This window comes from Rhinopithecus bieti, unplaced genomic scaffold, assembly GCF_001698545.2.
Source record: "Rhinopithecus bieti isolate Rb0 unplaced genomic scaffold, ASM169854v2 scaffold_38691, whole genome shotgun sequence".
Taxonomy (NCBI): Eukaryota; Metazoa; Chordata; class Mammalia; order Primates; family Cercopithecidae; genus Rhinopithecus; species Rhinopithecus bieti.
Window position 1 is genome coordinate 132728 of NW_016816690.1, and position 21970 is coordinate 154697.

Below are 21970 nucleotides of genomic sequence, written 5' to 3' on the forward strand. Positions count from 1 at the left end.
GGGTGTACTCCACCTGTGAGGTGTGGGGTGTCAGACTGCCCCTAGTGGGGGATGTCTCCCAGTTAGGCTACTCAGGGGTCAGGGACCCACTTGAGCAGGCAGTCTGTCCCTTCTCAGATCTCAACCTCCATGTGGGGAGATCCACTGCTCTCTTCAAAACTGTCAGACAGAGTTGTTTGCGTCTGCAGAGGTTCCTGCTGCTTTTGTTGTTGTTGTTGTTTAGCTGTGCCCTGTCCCCAGAGGTGGAGTCTACAGAGACAGACAGGTTTCCTTGAGCTGCTGTGAGCTCCACCCAGTTCGAGCTTCCCAGCGGCTTTGCTTACCTACTTAAGCCTCAGCAATGGCAGGCGCCCCGCCCCAACCTCGCTGCTGCCTTGCGGTTAGATCGCAGACTGCTGTGCTAGCAATGAGGGAGGCTCCGTGGCTGTGGGACCCTCCCGGCCAGGTGTGGGATACAATCTCCTGGTGTGCCCGTTTGCTCAAAGTGCAGTATTGGGGTGGGAGTCACCCGATTTTCCAGGTGTTGTGTGTCTCAGTTCCCCTGGCTAGGAAAAGGGACTCCCTTGGTGGAAGAAATTTCTAAGCAGCAAAGCATTCAAGAGGTGACATGGGTGCTGTTAAAGGCATTCAGTTTCATAAGGGAAACAAAGCATAAAAGTTTGGAAAATTTGCAGCCTGACTATGCCGTAGAAAAGAAAAGCTCATTTTCTGGGGAGAAATTCAACCCAGCTGCAGAAATTTGCATAAGTAGCAAGGAGCCTAATGTTAATGCCCAAGATCATGGGGAAAATGTCTCCAGGCCATGTCAGAGACCTTCTCAGCAGCCCCTCCCATCAAAGGCCTGGAGGCCCAGGAGGAAAAAGTGGTTCTGTGGGCCAGGCTCAGGGTCCCTGTGCTGGGGGCAGTCTAGGGACTTGGTGCCCTGCCTCCTAGTTGCTCCAGCTGTGACTAAAAGGGGCCAAGGTACAGCTCAGGCTGTTGCTTCAGTGGGTGGAAGCCCCAAGACCTGGCAGCTTCCATGTGGTGTTGAGCCTGCAGGTGCAAAAAAGCCAAGAATTTATGTTTGGGAACCTCCACCTAGATTTGAGGAGATGTATGGAAAAGCTTGGATGTCCAGGCAAAAGTTTGCCGCAGGGGCAGGCCCTTCATGGAGAACCTCTGCTAGGGCAGTGCAGACAGGAAATGTGGGATCAGAGCCCCCACACAGAGTCCCTACTGAGGTACCACCTAATGGAGCTGTGAGAAGAAGGCCACTGTTCTCCAGACCCCAAAATGGTAGATCCACTGACAGCCTGCATTATGCCCCTGGAAAAGCTACTGACACTCAATGCCAGTTGGTGAAAGCAGCTGGGAGAGAGACAGTACCCTGTAAAGCCACAGGGGTGGAGCTGCCCAAGACCATGGGAACCTACTTCCTGCATCAGCATGACCTAGATGCGAAACATGGAGTCAAAGGAGAAAATTTTTGAACTTTAAGATTTGACTGCCCTGCTTGATTTTGAACTCGTATGGGGCCTGTAGCCCCTCTGTTTTGACCAATTTCTCCCATTTGGAATGGCTGTATTTACCCAATGCCTGTACCCCTATTTTATCTAGGAAGTAACTAACTTGCTTTTGATTTTACAGGCTCATAGGCAGAAGGGACTTGTCTCAGATGAGATATTGGACTGTGGACTTTTGAGTTAATGCTGAAATAAGACTTCGGGGGACTGCTGGGAAAGCATGATTGGTTTTGAAATGTGAGGACATGAGATGTGGGAGGGGCCAATGGCAGAATGATATGGTTTGGCTGTGTCCCCATCCAAATCTCAACTTGAATTTTATCTCCCAAAACTCCCACTAGTTGTGGGAGGGACTCAGTGGGAGGTAACTGAATCATCGGGGTGGGTCTTTCCTGTATTATTCTCGTGATAGTGAGTAAGTCTTACGAGATCTGATGGGTTTATCTGCTTTTGCTTCCTTCTCATACTCTCTTGCTGCCACCATGTAAGAAGTGCCTTTCATCCTCCGCCATGATTGTGAAACCTCCCCAGCCATGTAGAGCTGTAAGTCAAATTAAAAATCCTTTTCTTCCCAGTCTTGGGTATGGCTTCATCAGCAGTGTGAAAATGGACTAATATGCTATCTTTGGAAGAAAATTAGTTTCAGAAAGCTGGGTGTTCCCTGCAGCACTGCTTACAAAAGCAAAAAAGCAAGTGGCCAGAAATAAAGTAAATATCTATCGGTAGAAAATGGTTGAATAAATTAGAGTACTGTCATAGATTAATGGCATACTAGATGCCATTAAAAAAGAATGTTGAGCCTGGCACAGTGGCTAATGCCTGTAATCCCAGCACTTTGGGAGGCTGAGCCAGATGTATCACCCGAGGTCAGGAGTTCAAGACCAGCCTGACCAACATGATAAAACCTCATCTCTACTAAAAATACAAAAATTGGCCAGGCATGGTGGCAGGTGCCTATAATCCCAGCTATTCAGGAGGCTGAGACAGGAGAATTGCTTAACCTGAGAGGCAGAGGTGAGCCAAGATTGTACCATCACACTCCAGCCTGAGCACCAGAGTGAGGCTCTGTCTCAAAAAAAAAAAAAAAAAAAAAAAGAATGTTAGAGATCTGTAAGTACTGAAATTGAAAGATGTCACTGATACACATTTAATGAAAAAGGTTATAGAATAATGTATACAGTTGGTGATTTGGTGATCCCATTTAAGTAAACAAGAAACAGGGCTCTTCAAATCAATATACACATATATGTGTGTCATGTGTATATATACACACACATAGGAGGGGAGAGAGAATACACATCTCTACACAACTAGTGAAGAGACATCCCAATATAATGGATTGAATTTATATGAAAAATTTTAATTATTTTGCAAATAATAATGGAGAAAATTCAAAAGTTTTCCGGATGTCTGTATTCATTTATACCTCACATTCATAACCCAGACAAGAAAGTACTCCATTACTCACTGACAAAATAGGATCAACCAATTTTCCAGCAAAAAGAAATTATCTCCTAAGTATTTTAATGGCCTAAAAATTAGTCTTACTTGTGAAGTCTGTATCCAAATCTTTGCCACGAGCATTCGTTTGTCCTATTTTTGAAGTACAGTCTTTCTCTTGAGCTCTCTCTCGCCCATCTGGATTTAGAGAAGGGACAATCACAATCCTAGTCCTGTCAACCAACTAAAGCAGAAACAGAAATTAATGAGTTACTAGCTGTGTGTAGAATCAATGGGTACCCTCTCATGCCTCAAATGGAAAGTCTGTTATTTATTCTACACACAGTTAATTTAAAAAGCAGAACTAAAATGAATGAAAAAATAAAAAATAAAATTTCCTTTTGCTTCAAATATATTAAAAACAAGCAAAAAACTACTGTACAGCTAATGTTCCCAGAGACCTCCAAGTGACTTAGAACAGGGGTCAGGAACCACTAACTGCAGGCCAAATTCAGTTGGTGCTTGCTATTGTATATAAAGTTTTATTGACACATAACCATGACTATTCATTTACATATGACTGCTTTTGTGCTCTAATGGCAGAGTTGAGTGAGTTCACAACACAGAGCACCTGTCCCACAAAGGAAGATAACATAATTTTTGGTTGGTCTGATTTAAGTGCATGTCACCTAATTACACAGGTCCCTTCTGATCCTAATCATGACATCAATTATTTCCAAATTTGTTTTGGGGAGGCAGAACTACACTGGCCTTCAGAGTAGACATACTTGGGTTTAAATTCTAGTTTTACCAGTTTCTAGCTGTAGGACTGCCTCAGTTTCTACATTTATAAAATGGAGATAATCATTATCACACGGTCGAGGATATAATGATCTATATAATATACATGGTATATTACCTGGCACATAATATGTATTCAATAAGTATCAGTTCTTTTTCCCTTTCCTAAGTCCACTATGGACAGTGCCAATTAGTGAGTGTTTTAGAAGGATGCACTCTTTTCTTCCCTTCTCTGAGGCAACCTACAACTAGGATGCTTAATCATACATGCCCAAGCCTGTGGGTCAAAGTTGTTTTGTTTGTTTTTGAGATTTCAGCCTGTTACCCAGGCTGGAATGCAGTGGTGCAATCACAGCTCACTACAGTCTTGACCTATGAGGCTCAAGTGATCCTCCCACTTTAGCCTCCCAAGTAGCTAGAATTACAGGTGTGCACCTCAATGCCCAGCTAATTTTTAAAATGTTTGTAGAGACAGGGTATCACTCTGTTGCTCAGGCTGGTCTCAACCATCTGGCATCAAGTGGTCCTCTTCTCTTCAGCCCCCTGAAGTGTTGTGATTACAGGCATGAGTCATCACACCCTGGTCAAAGTTCTTTTTTGTAGTCACAGATGGCTCAAGTAGATAATACCATATTGCTTTTTCTAAAATCTCTTAGCAGCCAAGATGTCCAATAATTTTTTATGTATTACATGAAAAGGAAAACTATATTGAAAAACTAGACTTTCACTAGATTTTTCAATATAGTATCCTAGTTATAAGTAATTCAGAATGGAAGTTCCTCAAGTTAGAATGTAAAAAACTGGCCAGGCTCCACGGCTCACGCCTGTAATCCCAGCACTTTGGGAGGCCAAGGCAGGATTACCTGAGGTCAGGAGTTCGAGACCAGCATGGCCAACATGGCAAAACACTGTCTCTACTAAAAATATAAAAAAATTAGCTGGGCGTGGTGGTGGGCATCTGTAGTCCCAGCTACTCAGGAAGTTGAAGTGGGATAACTGCTTGAACCCAGGAGGCGGAGGTTGCAGTGAGCCGAGATCGTACCACTGCACTCAAGCCTGGGTGATAGAGCAGGACTCCGTCTCAAAAAAAAGTAAAGAACTGTGAACAAAGACTGGAAGGGTAGTGTGGCTATTAAATGACGGAGTAGGAAATTGAATGTAAATTTTTAGTATTCTTTCCTGTATGCCTCTCAAGACATACAGGGAAATATAATAGAAAGGTACTATTAACAAAGGGTATACACTACAAAGATTGCTCATTTTTAAAGAGTAAAGTTCATAATGTACTATAAGTAACTGTAAAATCTAGCAAGAAATTAAAATTTTAAAATGCTGCCCTGATATTAATATTCAGCTTTTTCCTTTTAAAGCATGTCAACCCCAGCTATTCTCTTACTTGGGTAACAGCTGGGTTCTTTTTGTAGTTCAGGCAGAGAAATTCTGCCAGAGCCAAAAGCAGTTCAGTTCCAACTGGCGCATTTCCATGGATACCAGCAACAAAACGAATCTTTGGTTCTTCAGGCTCAGATACATTGGGCTTATTGGAGATTTCAAGGGACCAAATGTGACGGTATTCAGCGCTCTGTCCCAAACTTTCAAAAACCAGAAACAAAATATCAGCAAGTAATCAAGCACTATGTTAACGTTAACTTATGGACTTTAAAAATAGAAATGAAAATAAAACACAAAAAGTTTTAAAAAATCTTTAAAGAGTGAATCACTGTATCAGAAAACCTTAAGAACATTAGTTTTCCTTGACCAAAGAACATCAAATAGATGATATTATCAGGTTTACGAAAGATTATGATTTAGTCTACCATCCTTCCAAATTCAGTCATTCTCATACAATTATCACAATATTTGCCCTATCTTCTTTAATTTATACTACTATTTAGTTAATATATATCTTTTGTCCTAACTCACAAATTAAATTTTTATTACAGAAATATTTAAGTATGTATGAATGTAGGTAACCTCCCTTATTTATTTATTTATATTATTATTATTATCATTATTATTATTATTATATTTTTAAGAGACAGGGTCTCACTATGTCACCCAAGCTGGAATGCAATGGCTTGATCATAGCTCACTGCAGCCTCAAATTCCAGGGCTTGAGTGATCCTTTGGCCTCAGTCTCCTAAGGGAGTAGTACTACAGGTTTGTGCCACCATGCCTGGATAATTTCTTTAAAAAATTTTGTAGAGACAGGGACTTGCTATATTGCTGAGGCTGCTTTCAAGTGCTTCTGGCCTCAAGTGATCCTCCCACCTCAGTCTCCCAAAGTCCCGGGATTACAGCATGAGCCACCACCCTGGCCCTGCCTTTTTAAATCTAAATTAATATTTGTAAATAAGTCATGTTATATTTTACTATAAATGCAACACCAGTTTCACAGTAAAAATAATTTGTGAGTGGCGAAAAAAATAACAATTCAATGAAAATTAAACAACGGTCAAATACTCTGCTTACCCAAGAGCTTTGAGCTTAAGGTCTGCTTTCTTTAGCATAAAGGGAGATTTACAAGAATTGGACAGAAAAAGTATAATCATATTAAATTCAGAAAAATTAACAGAAACCCGATTGCTTTCTCATGATGCTATTCAATGGTACTTAGTGCCCGTTGGTGTACCACCTAAAACTCTCTCGTGCCCCACCACTGGCATGTGTGGCATATTTTGAGAAAATATTTAACTAAAAAGTGTGTCTTGAATTAGGAGGTTAAAAAAATTAAATCAACTAAGTAAACAGACAGCAAAATAATGTCCAATTTTTGTTTGTTTTAGAGACAGGATCTTACTGTCACCTAGGCTGGAGTGCAGTGGTGTGATCATAGTTCAACGTAAACTGGAGCTCCTGGCCTCAAGCGATCCTCCCACTTGGACCTCCCAAAGTGCTGGGATTACAGGTGTGAGCCACTGTGCCCAGCCTGGTTTTATTTTAAAATTTAAAAAATATGAACCCTATGGTACTAAGATTGTATGATATTAAAACCTGAAATAGCCAGAAATATTCAAGAATCAGTTAAGGAAGAAAAGTAATTGGTATTGCCAAAGAAACTAAGTATCACTCTGCATCTATGAACATTATAAACCAGAATTTGAGGAACTAAGTTTTCTAATGAAATTAAAAGGACCAATGAAGAAAAACAAAGTAAAAAAGGTAAAAGGCTAAATAATGTTCACAAGGTTTGCAGCAGAGAATTATAAGCTCAAGGAAAAATGTAAAGACCTTACCTACAACAGGTAACCATAGGAATGGACAAATCATAGAAATAATTTTGGAGTAACTGTAACAAAATCTAAACTGAAGCACTGCAAGTGAGGCAGAGCAACCACCAGAAAGTGAAGGTAAAGGCTATCTCAGCTATCAGTTTTCCATCAGCCAGGACTGCATATTCTCCCTGGGATCCACGATCATACAAGTCCCTAAGGCTTCAAGTAAGAGACTGTGAATAAAGACTAGAATTAGGACAGCAACTAGGCTTCATTTTCTAATTTAAAAAAAAAGTTACACATAATCCCTAACAGGTGAGCTTATAGTTCTAAATTCCTCGCTTGCCCCAAGCAAAATAAAACAAACTAAACAATATTGAGTCAGAACATATTAATAGATCTGTAGCTGAGTGATGGAAAGGGTTTTGCAATCAGTCAAAATAATTATCAGGAAGAGCAATTTTACATTTCCTGGAAGCACAGGCTATCTACTTCTCATCTAACAAGTAATTCTCCTTAAAGTTCCCAAGATTCACTATTAAAAAGATCTCCAAGCAAATACCTGTTGCAAAATAAGTAAACTCCAACTCTCTGTACATGCTGTTCCCAAATATTTCTATATAAATTACAATAACTATTCAACATGGCTAATGCTGATTTTACTCTTAAAAAAAAAAAAAGAGAGTAGAAAGTGACACTTACTTGGTAAGATTTGTAATATGTGGATAGTTCATTAAAAGTCCTCTCAGAAACTCTGATAAGTCTTTGTAGGAATGGTATCGATAAAGAGCCAGATTTGAGGAGGAGCGTAACATGAGGCTTTCCAAACCATTCTCCGCTGAAAGGTCTTTAATTAAAGTTTCAAACTCTTTAGTAGTTGGATCACTGGCATCACTGGTGCTGGTGCTAGCCCCTTTTCCTTTCTTTGATTCACTGTTTGAATCTGCTGAGGATCGAACAAGTGTGAAGTTGACCTGAATAGCGCCTTCACTCTTGACAGTCACATTCTTGGTAACTGGATTATACCTATGACAAAGGAGACAGATCAGAACCACACTCCTGCAGCTGGAGTACCCAAACCCTGGGAAGGCAGGTGTGCAGAGAACATGAGAATCCTTGGGATAAATGTGGTGCAGCTTCCTAAAGAGACAAAATTTTAACATTGAGTAATTTATTATTTTTAATACATTAATAATACATTAATAGACATGGGTATACTACAAAATATGCATGGACTTTTTTCATAATTTTTTTTTTAAGACGGAGTCTTGCTCTGTCACCCAGGCTGGAGTGCAGTGGCACCATCTCAGTTCACTGCAACCTCTGCCTCCTGGGTTCAAGTGATTCTCCTGCCTCAGCCTCCTGAGTAGCTGGGATTACAGGTGCCCACCACCATGTCTGGATAATTTTTGTGTTTTTAGTAGAGACAGGATTTCAACATGTTTACCGGGCTGGTCTCAAACTTCTGACCTCAGGTGATCCACCCGCCTCTGCCTCCCAAAGTGCTGGGATTACAGGCCCGAGCCACTGCACCTGGCCTAGGTTTTTAAGATTAATTATATGGCTTTAAAAGAAATTTAGTGCTTGTAGTGGATACTCCCATGTCTCCTGGAACTTAAATTCACTTGTCTTCTAACAGGGTATATGGGTGGAAAAGTTGGAGGGGTGCTAAGTTAGGACATTCTCTGCCAAACACATCCTTCTCACCCTGTTTCTCAGATCCTCTGCTGCTTTAGTTAACACTCTGCCAAAATGGAAGAATCACAGAAAAGACCTCATTACTCATCAGTGTGAGGTTCTAACCCATCCATTTATGGACCACTAGATATCTGAAAATTATTAAAAAACAAAGGCAACGACTAAAATGTTTTCATATATTTACCCTTACTTCAATGGGTATTCAAACTAACTCTTTAGAAATAAGTTATCTAGCAGGAGGAAGGGAAAATGTCCTGTGGTAACATCTATACTTATCAAAAGATAAAAAAGAAAACTACAAGAGAAACCCTGTCTCTACTAAAAATACAAAAATTAGCTGGGTGTGGTGGCACACACCAGTAATATCAACTACTTGGGAGGCTGAGGCACAAGCATCCCTTGAACCCAGGAGGCGGAAGTTGCAGGGAGCTAAGATAGTGCCATGCACTCCAGCCTGGGTGATAGAGAGAGGCACTGTCTCAAAAAAAAAAAAAAAAAAGTTACTAGCATGTTAAATAGACTGCATTGCTTTGGGCTTGCCTTTATTTAGTACATAAAGAGAATGAGAAATATTCTTTCTATGCATTTTCTATGTTCTTTGTGCCTCATGAACTAACACTTTTGTTACTCCTTTAAAGGAAAAACTATCTTGAACACATTTCCAATAAATTCTACTACAAATTGGAACTGACTTTGTAGAACTACTTCAGCCTTGCTCTCCTTTTTAATAAAAAACCTAAGGCCATGAGGATCAGGATTTGATGTGTATTCTAAAGTGTCTTGCCTAATGTCCACGTTGGAAGCATGTCACAATGAGTCAACTAAGCAATAACTAGAATATTTATTCCAGGATTTTTTTTTTTTTTCCATGTACTCTATCTGCCACTAAAGGAGAGGCAAAGGTATAACAAAGGTATAACCGGCCCTAAACTTCCCAGCAATCCATTCAAAGTTGCTTAACTAGAATGTTCTGGTAATAATCCTCCAGAATGGAGCCATGTTTGTCTGTCCCCCAAGCACTCTATTTCAAAGCATTCAGTCACTCACCCTCGAGCAGATGCTGTGATTTTATAAGTTCCTGGAACCAAGAGACGCCAGTAATCTCCAGTTTTGTAAGTAGTCACTGGGTGATTAATCTCAGCAACACTAATGGTGGCATTTAATATACCCCTGCCATCTGTGGCATCTAGAACAAATCCTTTGACGCCCTGATGAACCTGGATTAAGTACAAGGGCACCAGATTTCAATAGTAAGTATCATCATCTAATTATCTTGGGAGGTCATATTCAAAATAACAGATTGTTAACACAAATAAATGGAACAAACAGGAATTTAGGCGTTCAGAGCGAAGTTCAATGTAAATGTTCATTAAAATATTTCTGAAGGCTAATTTTTCATAGGCTTTGTTTCTCTTTATCATGAAGAATATAAATAACACTGTTTAAACTTTAGCACATTCTGATGATTTCAGAATATATGACATTCTACAAGAAAACAGGCCTGGCCTTTACAAAAGGAAATGGCATTTTTTAAAAATGGAAGGACTCTTCTAGATCAAAGAACAGTAAAGAGATACGATAATCAAATGCAATGCATGAAACTTGACTAGATCCTGGTCATAAAATACAGCTGTAAAATTACATTTTGGGGAAAAATATGGACATTTAAATATAAACTAAGTATTAGGTAATATTAGGGAATTACTGTTAATTTTCTTGGGTAGGATAGTAGCACTTATAGTATGTAGTAGCTCCTTATTTTTAGCAGATAGATGCTGAAATAATATTTAGGGGTAAAATACTATACCTGCAATTTATATTAAAATAGTTCAGTCAAAAATATGTATGTGTATGTCAGAGTGTAAATAAAATTTACATTAAAATAAAGCAAATACAACAAAATGTTAAAATGTTAAATCTAGGTATAGGAATAATTATTGGCTAGTCATAACTTTTCTGTATATTTAAAATTTTTCAGAATAAAATGTCTTTAAATATAGTAAAAAACTCACAGACTTTATGTCACACCACTCAGGAAAAAGAAAAATGCAGAAATATACTGGCATAAAGTATTAGTCTGATTATTCTAATTAACATTAGCGTATTTCTTACAATCTTTACCTATTGGCCACTATGGATACCCAAACAAAAGGAAATTAATCATTTCACAGTAAATCACTGGCAATAAGAAAAAGAATAAAAACATTTACTCTACAGCCCATCTTTCTATCACTTGGCCAATGATTAGGTGTGTATCCAATTTACGTTGGTCTGTTTTAAACACAGGGTAAAAAGTGACCACTAATCCTTAAGAGCCAAATATCACTACCTTGTTTAATCATTTTCAACTTTTCCTCACATATACAGATAAACTCATTTCCATCCATGAATTTTCTAGATAAATATATTAAACACCTTGGAATCTACAAATTGGTTAAATATATTAAAACAAATTGAAATTTTAAAGAGTGTATTCTAAAATTACTGCACAAAAACCATGTGTACACACAAAAATCTTTTCACCCTTGGGAGAAATTTCATACTTTACCCCTGAATAGTCACCTGTTTCATAAACTGGATTAGTGATCTTCGATTCTGTTCCCAAAAGTTTGGCAGCTCTTTCTCAAATGGATATTTCACACAACCTAGTTCAATAGTCACTTCAAAGCAATTTGTTTGTAAATAGTTCCAGTCCTGCATTCCTCCTAAAAGATAAAAATTAAAATTAATCACTCTGAAGAAGTTCTAAACAGCTCAGATCTCAAAAGGTAAGCAATAGTCCTAGTAAAAAGCCAAATTTATCTCTTATCAGCATTGATTGAAAAATGATAATGTGTTCATGTAAGGGCACTTTGATAACGTGTTCATGTGAGGGCAAAACACCTACACCTTCATGTTTAAGAATTCAAATATAGCTTACACTCTTCTATTAGCACATGGAAGATTCTTTGTAATAGCCAGAAGTAAAATGTAATCCTTTAATCAAGTTTTAGTGCAGTATTCTTACTCAACCCTCAATGTACATCAAACACAAAAGTAGTTGAAAAGATTATTTAAATATTTTAAACTACTTAAACTATGTTTTAAAAATAATGATTATTCCTCAAAATTAAAAGATCAGTAACAAGCAGCACCATCTAGGAAAGCAGAAAGGCCATCAAGTTGTAAGGCCTTGATATAAAAGAATCTTTACCTGGGACATTATACCAACTAGCTCCATTTGTTATTCCATGAGGAAAATATTCATTAGGATACATATTCTTGCAAGGTCTACCTTGAAACATCTGGGAATTTTCCTGGAAAAACAAAAAGAATCTTTACTTGTATTTGTTTGTATCTCCATCAAAAAAAAAAAAAAAAATACTGGGAAGATACAGGAAAATAATAAAAGTGGCTTCCAACAGGGTGTGTGAGGGGTGGAGCTAGGAGTAGGGTGGGGCTATGAGTAATGAGACTTTTCAGTGTATAGCTTTTATGCCATTTTGATTTTCACTATCTGAACTTAATCTATTTTAAAATCAAAATTAAATGTGCTCTGTAAGAAAATATTGACTTCATTTATTACTCACAATTACAAGTAATATAAAACCCAGCTGAACCCCTCTCTAAAAAACATTTCTGTTCATATTCATACTTCTCGTTTCATGCCTTCAAGGATCTTGAAGTCCAAAAAAGATAATACACACAGAAAAAGAGTAAGCAGCTTTCCATGACTTCTAGCAGGAATAAGATGGCCCCTCTGTGCTCTGACTGCCCTCTGTACAATTATCTTACATTACAACTACAATTGCACCTTTTTCTTCCCTAAAGACAATGTTTCCTTGAAACAGTTTGTGTCTCTGTGTCCTCAGCATCTAGCATACAGTAGGCGTCCAACTGATAACTCAATGAAGGGTAAGAAAAACTGCCATGGAGACACAAATAAACACCATTGAAAGCAAGAGGAGAGAAAGATTACATCTGATCCGAGTGGCGGGGGAGTTTCCTAGAAGAAATTTAGCTTTGAAAGATGGTCAAAACTTCATTTATCTCTTTTGAAACAGAAAAAAAGTACTGAAAGTGTGAAGATAAAAAGAATAATTTCCCATTTTTCTACCACAGATAATTAACCATTTAACTTTAAAATATATAAACAGGGACAGGTAATCCCAACACTTTGGGAGGTCAAGGTTGGAGAACTGCTTGAGCTCAGAAGTTCAAGAACAGCCTGGGGAATACAGTGAGACCTTGTCTCTATGAAAAAAAAAAAAAAAAAGCCACGCATGGTGCTACATGCCTGTAGAACCAGCTCCCTGGGAGGCTGAGACAGGAAAATAGCTTGACCCCAGGAGGTTGAGGCTGCAGTAAGCCATGACTACACCACTGCACTGCAGCCTGGGTGACAAAGCAAGACTCTGTCTTAATAAAAACAAAATAAAATAAACGATCCCCTTCTAGAAACTTAATATGCCAATTAAAGGCTTATCATCCCATCACTCTTTTATGAAATAAAAACCATAATTTTAGATTACTGTAATAATTATATGCATGCTCTTTTGCTTTGGTTTTGTTTTGGTTTTGAAACTGGGTCTTGTTTTGTCACCCAGCTTGGAGTGCAGTAGTGGAAACACAGCTCACTGCAGCCTCAATCTCCCCACCCTCAGGTGATCCTTCCACCTCACCCTCCTGAGTAGCTGGGACCATAGGCGTGCACCAACACACCCAGCTAAATTTTGTATTTTTTGTAGAGATGGGGTTTGACTATGTTGCCCAGGCTGGTCTTGAACTACTGGGCTCAAGGAATCTGCCCATCTGGGCCTCCCAAATTGTTGAGATTACAGGTGCGAGCCATCACACCGGGCCTGGTATATAACTTTTAGACCTTTTTTTTAACTTATATACGAATAGAGAATGGATGCTTCACCCCTCAGTCTTCTTTATGTTTTCAAAATCCACTTTATTGAGATATAATTCACATTCCACACAATTGACTCCATTTAAAGTGTACAATTCAATGGTTTTTAGTATTCAGAGTTGTATAACCACCCACCATAATAAATTTTAGGACATTTCATCACCCCAAAGGGAAACTCTATATCTATTAACATTCTCCATTTTTCCCCAACCTCCACTCCCTACACCCACTCCAAACCATAGGCAACTACCAATCTACTTTCTGTCTCTATGGGTTTGCCTATTCTGAACATTACATATAAACCGAATCATACATTATGTAGTCTCTTGTGACTTCTTTCACTTAGCACGTTTTTAAGGTTCATTCAAGTTGTACCATGTATCATTATTTCATTACTTTTTATGGCTGAATAATATTCCACTGTATGATTTTGTATGTTTACTTATCAGTTTGTTAACCCATTCATCAGTTGATGGACATTTTGGTTGTTTCCATTTGGGGCTATTATGAATAATGCTGCTACAAATATTCATGTACAAGTTTTTGTGTGAATACATGTTTCCATTTTTCTTGGGTATATACCTAGCAGTGGAATGCTGGGTCATACTATAATTCTATATTTAATGTTTTGAAGCACTGCCAGACTGTTTTCCAAAGCAGTGATACCATTTTACACCCCACCAGCAATGTACATATAAAGGTTTCAATTTCTCCACATCTTTGCCTGTGCATATTTTCCATTTTTTAAATTACAGTCATCCTAGTGGGTAAGAAGAGGTATTGACTTGCATTTCTCTAATGGCTAACAATATCGAGCATCTTTTCATGTGCTTGTTAGCCATTTCCTCTTCTTTAGAGAAATGTCCATTCAGATCCTTTCCCCATTTTTCACTTGGATGATTTGTCTTTTTACTATTTAGCTGTAAGAGTTCTTTATATATTTTAGATATAACACCTTTATCATATGGTTTACAAAATTTTCTCTCATTCTGTGGATCATCTTTTTATTTATTTATTTTTTGGGGGCTGGGGTCTCCTTCTGCCACCCAAGCTGGAGTGCAGTGGCATGATCATAGCTCACGATAGCCTCTACTTCTTGGGCTCAAGCAATCCTTTGGCCTCAGCCTCCCAAGTAGCTGGGACTACAGGCACATGCCACCACGCCCAGCTTCTATGGGCTGTCTTTTTACTTCCTGAATGTTATCTGTAATGCATTGAGTTGTGTCCTCCAAAAATATATTGAAGTCCTAACCCTCAGTACCTCAGAATGTGATCTTATTTGGAAATAAGTTCCTTACAGAGGTAATCAAGTTAAAATGAGGTGATTAGCATGGGCTCTAATCCAATATGACAGTGTCCTTGTACAAAGGGGAAACTGGGATACAAAGACACGGGGAGAATGCCATGTGATGAAGAAGCGTTGGAGTGAAGGAATGCCAATGGTTGCCAACAAAGCACCAGAAACTAGGGAGAAACAAGGAAGGATTCTTCCCCAGTTTCAGAGGGAGCATGGCCCTGGCAACACTGTGATTTTGGACTTCTGGCCTCCAGAACTGTGAGACAATAAATTCCTGTTGTCTTAGACAATCCAGTTTGTGGAATTTTGTTACAGCAGAACTAAAAAATACAGTTTTCTTTGCAGTAAAGAAGTTTTTAATCTTGATGATGTCCAATATATCAACCTTGTTTTGTCACTTGTGCTTTTTGATGTCATATCTAGAGGAGAACCAAAGTCTCAAAATGTATTCCTTTTTTTTTTTTTTTTTTTTTTTTAGTTTTATAGTTTTAGTTCCTATATTTAGGTTTATGACCAATTTTAAGCTAATTTTGGGGTGTGGAGTGAGGAATGTATCTAGTTTATTCTTTTGCATATAAATATCCAATTGTCCCAGCACCATTTATTTTAACAATCTATTCTTTGCCTATTGAATTGTCTTGGCATCCTTTTCTAAAAAAAAATCAACTGACCATCAACATAAGAATTTATTCCTGGGCTCTCAGTTCTATTTCGTTGATCTATATGTCTGTCCTTATGCCAGTACCACACTGTATTAATTACTGTAGCTTTGTGGTAAGTTTGGAATTGGATGTACGAGTTCCCTAACTTTTGTCATTTATTCCTCATTTCAGAGATAATTTTGTCTTTTTCTTCCATTTTTTTCCTGAGTCCTATAAACTTTATTTTATTTCTCCCTGGTTTTTTGTTTCCTGGCTTCTGTTTTTATTTTTTGACTATCTGAGTTGAGGTAGTTTCTCATATCCTCAACGTATATTTGGGTATGCTTAATCTGTTTAGAATGCCAACTGAACAGTTTTCTTCTGCTTCTTGATTATTTTTTGCTAATGGTAGGGTTTCCTTAGTTTCCATATGTGACATTTCATTTCCTAATTTTCTGCAATCGTTTTCCATAGACTTTATTTTCCTCTTGTTTATTTTTATGATATTGGGCATTTAATATCATTCCTAGCTTAATTCTAGCAAAATCCAGGAACCTCGATGTGGTTATTTATTTGTCTCGGTGGTAAGGGTGGAGCTGGAAGTCTTCTAATTTTAAGGTTCTTTTCTGTCTTGTAAAACCTTACATTTCTCCCCACTTTTTCCTTTTCCCATTCACCATTTAATTGTCAAGGAGCACTTCTTCATTTCTATCTTTGTCTTTTTTTTTCCTCCTCCAGAAGCTATGAGTTTGGAAGATCTCCCTGTAACCATCCTCTCCTTTTAAACTGTGCTTATCCAGTTAAATCACACCACATCTTTAAGTTGTGTGCATTTTGAAATCTCTTCCCTGTATTCCAGAGCTCTCATCTGCCCAGTTATTCTTTTAGTATTTTTGGATTTAGTGCATATGTGATGTATGGTGATCACTCCAAATTACCTTCACAGCTGCCCTTCAGTGGCACCCACTTCTGTCTTCTCCGTAAGTTTTCTTGGTCTGCTTTACCTCATCACAAAGCCTTGTGGTGGGGCAAAGATGGGGTAGGTGCATGATAAATCATGCTGAGATTTCTTGATTTTTAAAAAATTTACAGTTATTTTGCAGTTTCAGGATCTTTTGTGATGCCAACAGTGTGGTTTTGTGTAAAATTTGGTAGTTTTTAAGTCGTTTTATATTGTTTAAAGAAAAACCCTGGGAGATTGGTTATCATATAGCCATTATTGTCTTTGGCTGCTCAGATATCTCCCAAGACTATTTACTTTTGAGAAGTTTTGAAGAGTATATATAAAGAAACTTGGAATGGTAGCTTCATGGGGGCTTATTAAGGTTAGCAGAAGACAATATTTTTAGAGGAGCTGCTTATTGACCAAGAAAAAAAAGGCTATGAGTGAAGACTGGGGAGTTTAATTATCACCTTCCCTATTTACAACATAAGACATGAAGACACAAGATTCCAGGAGGCAGAATGCAGTGGGATCAAGAAATGGAGGAGAATATTGTTAAGACACATATAAGTAACAACTGAGAAGACAGAATCTTAGTGAACTCACATTAGATTACTCAAAGTTCTACTTTAGTTCAATGCAAAGTGATTGACTATGAATAAGAGGGATAGAGCTGGAATAGGAGGCTCCGATAGAGGATAAAGGCTCTGAATCACCATAGTGGGAACTGAGCCAGGGAGTCAAGTAGCTAAACAGGAAATGTTGCCATGTAGGACTGAGGGTTCAGCTGAAGTTGGAGAGCATACACATGGACTATAGCAAATCGCCATGACTGCATGACCACTCTGGGCTATATCTGTAATATTGGTATGGAGAAAAGAGATAATGGTAATTACTGAGGACTGGAGGGCAAAGCAGATATGTCAAAGGGGTGTACAAGATCCTTAGGAGAATCATTGAAAAGGTATGTCCATGGGTCTAGGCTACAGAGAAAGGTAAATCAAATCAAAAGGGTTAATGGTCTAAGAAAACAAAGAGAAGATAAGGAACTAGAAGCCAAAATGAAGGGGAAAAGCAGAAATCATGAGAATGAGCATAGAATGTGATGGCAATATATGCAAAATCCGACCATTTAATTTTTATTTTGATGGTTGGGACACTATCCATTCTCCTCTTATTACTCCACATATGTACTTCAAAAAAACATATATATCCAAACAGAAGGCAATAATTCTCTAAGGTGAAACGAACAGCTATACTCCTGTAGTAGAAACTGAACAATCTCACAAGATTCATTTGCAGAGAATGAGGGAATGGGAAAGGATAGAGGGCTGTGACTGGAGAGTACAGAGTTATAGTAATAATATTCATTACCTATAACCAATAATAGTACCAATATAACCAATAATAATACTAAGTCAGTAGTAACACCAAAAATTGAAACTAACAAGCCCAGTTTACAAGCCTTAACTTTTAACATGTTTTCTAAGACAATTTTTATTTTTTTGAGACAGGGTCTCAGCTTTGTCACCCAGGCTAGAGTATAGTGTTGTGATCAAGCTCACTTCAACCTCAATCTCCTGGGACAGAGTGATCTTCCCACCTCAGCCTCCTAAGTAGCTGGGACAACAAATGTGTGTCACTATGACCGGCTAATTTTTTAATTTTTATTTGTAGTAGAGGCAAGCTCTTGCTATGTTGCCCAGTCTGGTCTCAAACTTCTGAGAGCTCAAGCAATCCTCCTGCCTTGCCCTACCAAAGTGCTAGGATTCCAGGCATGAGCCACCAGGCCTGGCCCTAAGAATGATTTTTAAATTAAATTTTCACACACAACACATTTTAACATTCCTGATTGTAAGAGTATCCATGTTCATTATAGGAAGTTTGGAAAATACAGAAATTTCTGCCTGCTTTTCCTTGCTATATATGTAACTATAGGATCTTAAATACCTTAGACTAAAGTTTGGCAATTTTTTCCTGTAAAAAACCAGACAGCAAATATTTCAGACTTTTTAGATGCAAAAGTCTTTGTTGAAACTACTCAACTTTGCCATTTGATCACTGGATTTTTCTTCTTTAGTTTGATAATATAGTAAATTATACTGACTTACTCTGAAATGTTGAAGGAGAAAGCAGCCATACACAATATATAAAAATATAGCTGTGGCTGTGTGTCAATACAATTTTATTTACAAAAACAGGTGGTGGGCAAGATTTGGCTCCAGAGCTATAATGCATTAAGCCCCTTTCTTGGTCTACTTTACTGGGCTTATAACTTATTTGTCAAATAAAATAAATTGACATGTATATGTTCCAGGCACTGTGCTAAAACCACAGATAAAAGGCCAAAGGAGAAAGACATGCAGTGTATTCAAAAGTGAGGTGGGAAACAGGAGAAAAAGCTGTTTTTCAGAAATAGCTGTCATGCTTTCTTAACTATGGAAGCACTTGACCTGAGTCTTGAAGGACTTTAAAGCATATTTTTAAATAAAAGAATTAATTTTATAGCATTTTATATTCAAAGACAAGCCTACCTTGGAATAAGAAAGTGCTATTTGTTGAAACACAGCATCATCTGGTGATTTACTATATGTGGCAAGTCCTTGTTCATCATCATCGAAAGGGTAGTTAACCACCAAAGAACCTATAAAGGAAAAGAGGAAAATGTATCATGTTGTCTGTTTCAAGATGAATTATTAACATAAAGCTTTTCAGAATACTGCCAGAGAAGAGAAAACAATAAAATGTGCCAAGCAAAATTTCCTCAACAGAAATGAAAACTACACTAATTTCTTCAATAGAAAATCAAAGTGAATAAATGAGAAAATAGCTTTCAAATGGCTACTTTTCTAAAGCCAAAAAAAAAGATGTATAGTACTTCTACCAAACAGTCTACCTCAAAAAAATAATTAGCATCAACACAGAAAGGATTAGCAACAAAAGAAAAAGACAGATATATAGGATTCCATTAAAATCAAAAACTTTTATGCATCAAGGACATAAGAAAGAGAAAAGACAACCTATAGAATGGGGGAAAATATTTGGCAAGCCTGATAAGGGTCCAGTATCCAGAATATATTTAAAAACTCTTTCAACTTAACAACAAAGACAAAACTCAATTAAAATTGAGCAGAGGACTTGAACAGACATTTCTCCAAAGAACATAGATAAATGGCCAACAAGCTCATGAAAAGATCCTCGGCATCATTAGTTATTGGAGAAATGCACACCAAAACCAAAATGAGGTACTACTCCTCACCCACTAGGATGGCTATAATAATAAAAATAGAAAATAGTAAGTGGTGGTGAGGATAGGAAGAAACTGGAACCTCATACATTGCTGGCAGGAATGTAAAATAGTCCAGCCTCAGCAATTCCTCAAAAAGGTTAACATGGAATTACCATATGACAATTTCACTTCTAGGTGCACACCCAAAAGAACTGAATACAGGGGCTGTGTACAGTAGTTCATGCATATAATCTCAGCACTTTGGGAGGCCAAGGCAGGTGGATTGCTTGAGCCCAGGAATTCAAGATCAGTCTGGGCAATACTGGGAGATCCTGTCTCTACAAAAAATTAAAAATAAGCCAGGTGTGGTGGTGCATGCTTGCAGTTCCAGCTACTTGGGAGGCTGAGGTGGGAGGATTGCCTGAGCTCAGGAGTTTGAGACTGCAGTGAGCCATGATCACACCACTTACATTCCAGCCTGGGTAACAGAGTGAGACTCTGTTTCAAAACAAGGTGGGCACAGGGAAAAGAAAAAAGGAACTCAAATAGATATCTGAATGCCAATGGGCATAGAAGAATTTTTCATTGTAGTCAAAAAGTCAAAACAACCCAAATGTCCATCAGTAAGTAAATGGATAAAGTAAATGTGATATTGATATATACACATGTATATATAATACACTATTATTCAACCATAGAAAGGAATGAAGTACTGATACATGTTACAACATGAGTGAACCTTGAAAGCACTATGCTAAATGAAAGAAGCCAGACATGAAAGGTCATATGTTATATGATTCCATTTCCACGAAATATCCAGAATAGGTAAATCCCCAGAGACAGAACAAAGATTGGTGGTTACCAGAGCTTGAGGGGAGAAAGGAAAGGGGAGTCACTGTTAAATGGGTGTGGGGTATCCTTTTGGGGAGATAAAAATGTTTTGGAACAAGATAGAGGGGGCAGTTGCAAAACACTATGAATGCACTAAATGCCACTGGAATTATGTAAACTTCACCTCAATAAAAAAATTAGTATCAAAATTTTTGAAAATTTATGAAAAAGAATATTGCTTTACCCTATCTTCTTTCAAGATCCTTCTAAATTATAAAGTTGGCAGTGAAAGGAATCAGAACATGCTGCCCCGGAATATGACTCTTTAGCATATTAATTATTTAGAGCTGAAGGCAACTGAGAAACAGCAGATGCAGGAAAGGCTATCTACCCTCCCCCTTTCTGCCTAAAATTGGGCATAAATTTCACATGAGAAAGGCACCTTCCTGGTACCATCAGAGATGGGATAATCAATGCTAAGATGAGTTGACACAAACAAACCTTAGTGAAATAACCCTCATCTTTCATTAGTTTCCCCCATATATTTCCTAGTCACTTTCCTGCAATTTATCACCCTTAGAAGTCCAAACCCCTTCCTTTGCATAGTCACTTTTCCACAAGGTATCACCCTTTGTTATAAGAGCACTAAGTCCTTAACACTAACTGCTTTTCTGAGGGTTTCACGTCTTTCCTATGAACTCCCCCATCACCTGTTGCCTGTGCCACATACAAACATCAATAAAATTTGTATGCTTTTTCCTTTTAATCTGTCTTTTATCACCTTAATTCACAAGCTCCAGCTACGGAATCTATGAGGTTTTTTACTCCTGTATAGCAACAAAGAAATTCTCCTTCAAACTGCTTTGCCAAGATTTCAAACTCCATTTAAATAAGGATTTTAAGATGAGAAAACAAAGTATGTCATGGAAAGAAAAATGTTTGCACAACTGAAGATTCCTACCTCTCACCATGCCAAGGTCTGGATACCACATCTGTAAATCTGTGACTTATTTTCACCAGAATGTAACTATTATTAACTTTTTAGATTTAGCCAACATGATGCGTGATTTATTATGAGAATATTTTAAAGCTCTAAATAAAAGTGTCTTCTATCAAACACAGCATTAAACACATAAAATATAATAACAGAAACAAAAAATTTATTTTGCCAACTAGGGTATAACTTCACAGTTCTTATTTGACTCTCTGAGAAGAATATATGATTACCAACTGTAGAAGTACTTTTTTCTACTATTGGCAATCTTTCAAAGCAATTTTTGGAGAATCTCAATTAACTTCCTAAATCTAAATATCCATCAGTATGCACTGTCATTCTAAAATGGCAAGCTACTCTATATGACATGAAGGCTCAACTATGATACTTCTGGATATTCCAATAAATGTTGAAACAAAATTTCTTCCCCATTGCCCCTGGTGCTAATACTTGTCACTTTTTTTTTTTTTTTTTTTTTTTTTTTT

At 37.8% G+C, this 21970-nt stretch overlaps 1 protein-coding gene across 1 annotated transcript in view; it reads right to left on the reverse strand.

The window, feature by feature from the left end:
• The window catches only part of CPD (carboxypeptidase D), a 98782-nt gene that overhangs the window by 21948 nt on the left and 54864 nt on the right, over positions 1 to 21970 (reverse strand). Inside the window, exons 8-14 of the mRNA XM_017855123.1 lie at positions 18966 to 19075; positions 11850 to 11952; positions 11219 to 11361; positions 9704 to 9873; positions 7661 to 7984; positions 5140 to 5335; positions 3051 to 3186 (exon numbers count right to left, since the gene is read on the reverse strand). Of these exons, the coding sequence (XP_017710612.1) occupies positions 3051 to 3186; positions 5140 to 5335; positions 7661 to 7984; positions 9704 to 9873; positions 11219 to 11361; positions 11850 to 11952; positions 18966 to 19075 (1182 nt within the window). The remainder of the gene's footprint in view (positions 1 to 3050; positions 3187 to 5139; positions 5336 to 7660; positions 7985 to 9703; positions 9874 to 11218; positions 11362 to 11849; positions 11953 to 18965; positions 19076 to 21970) is intronic.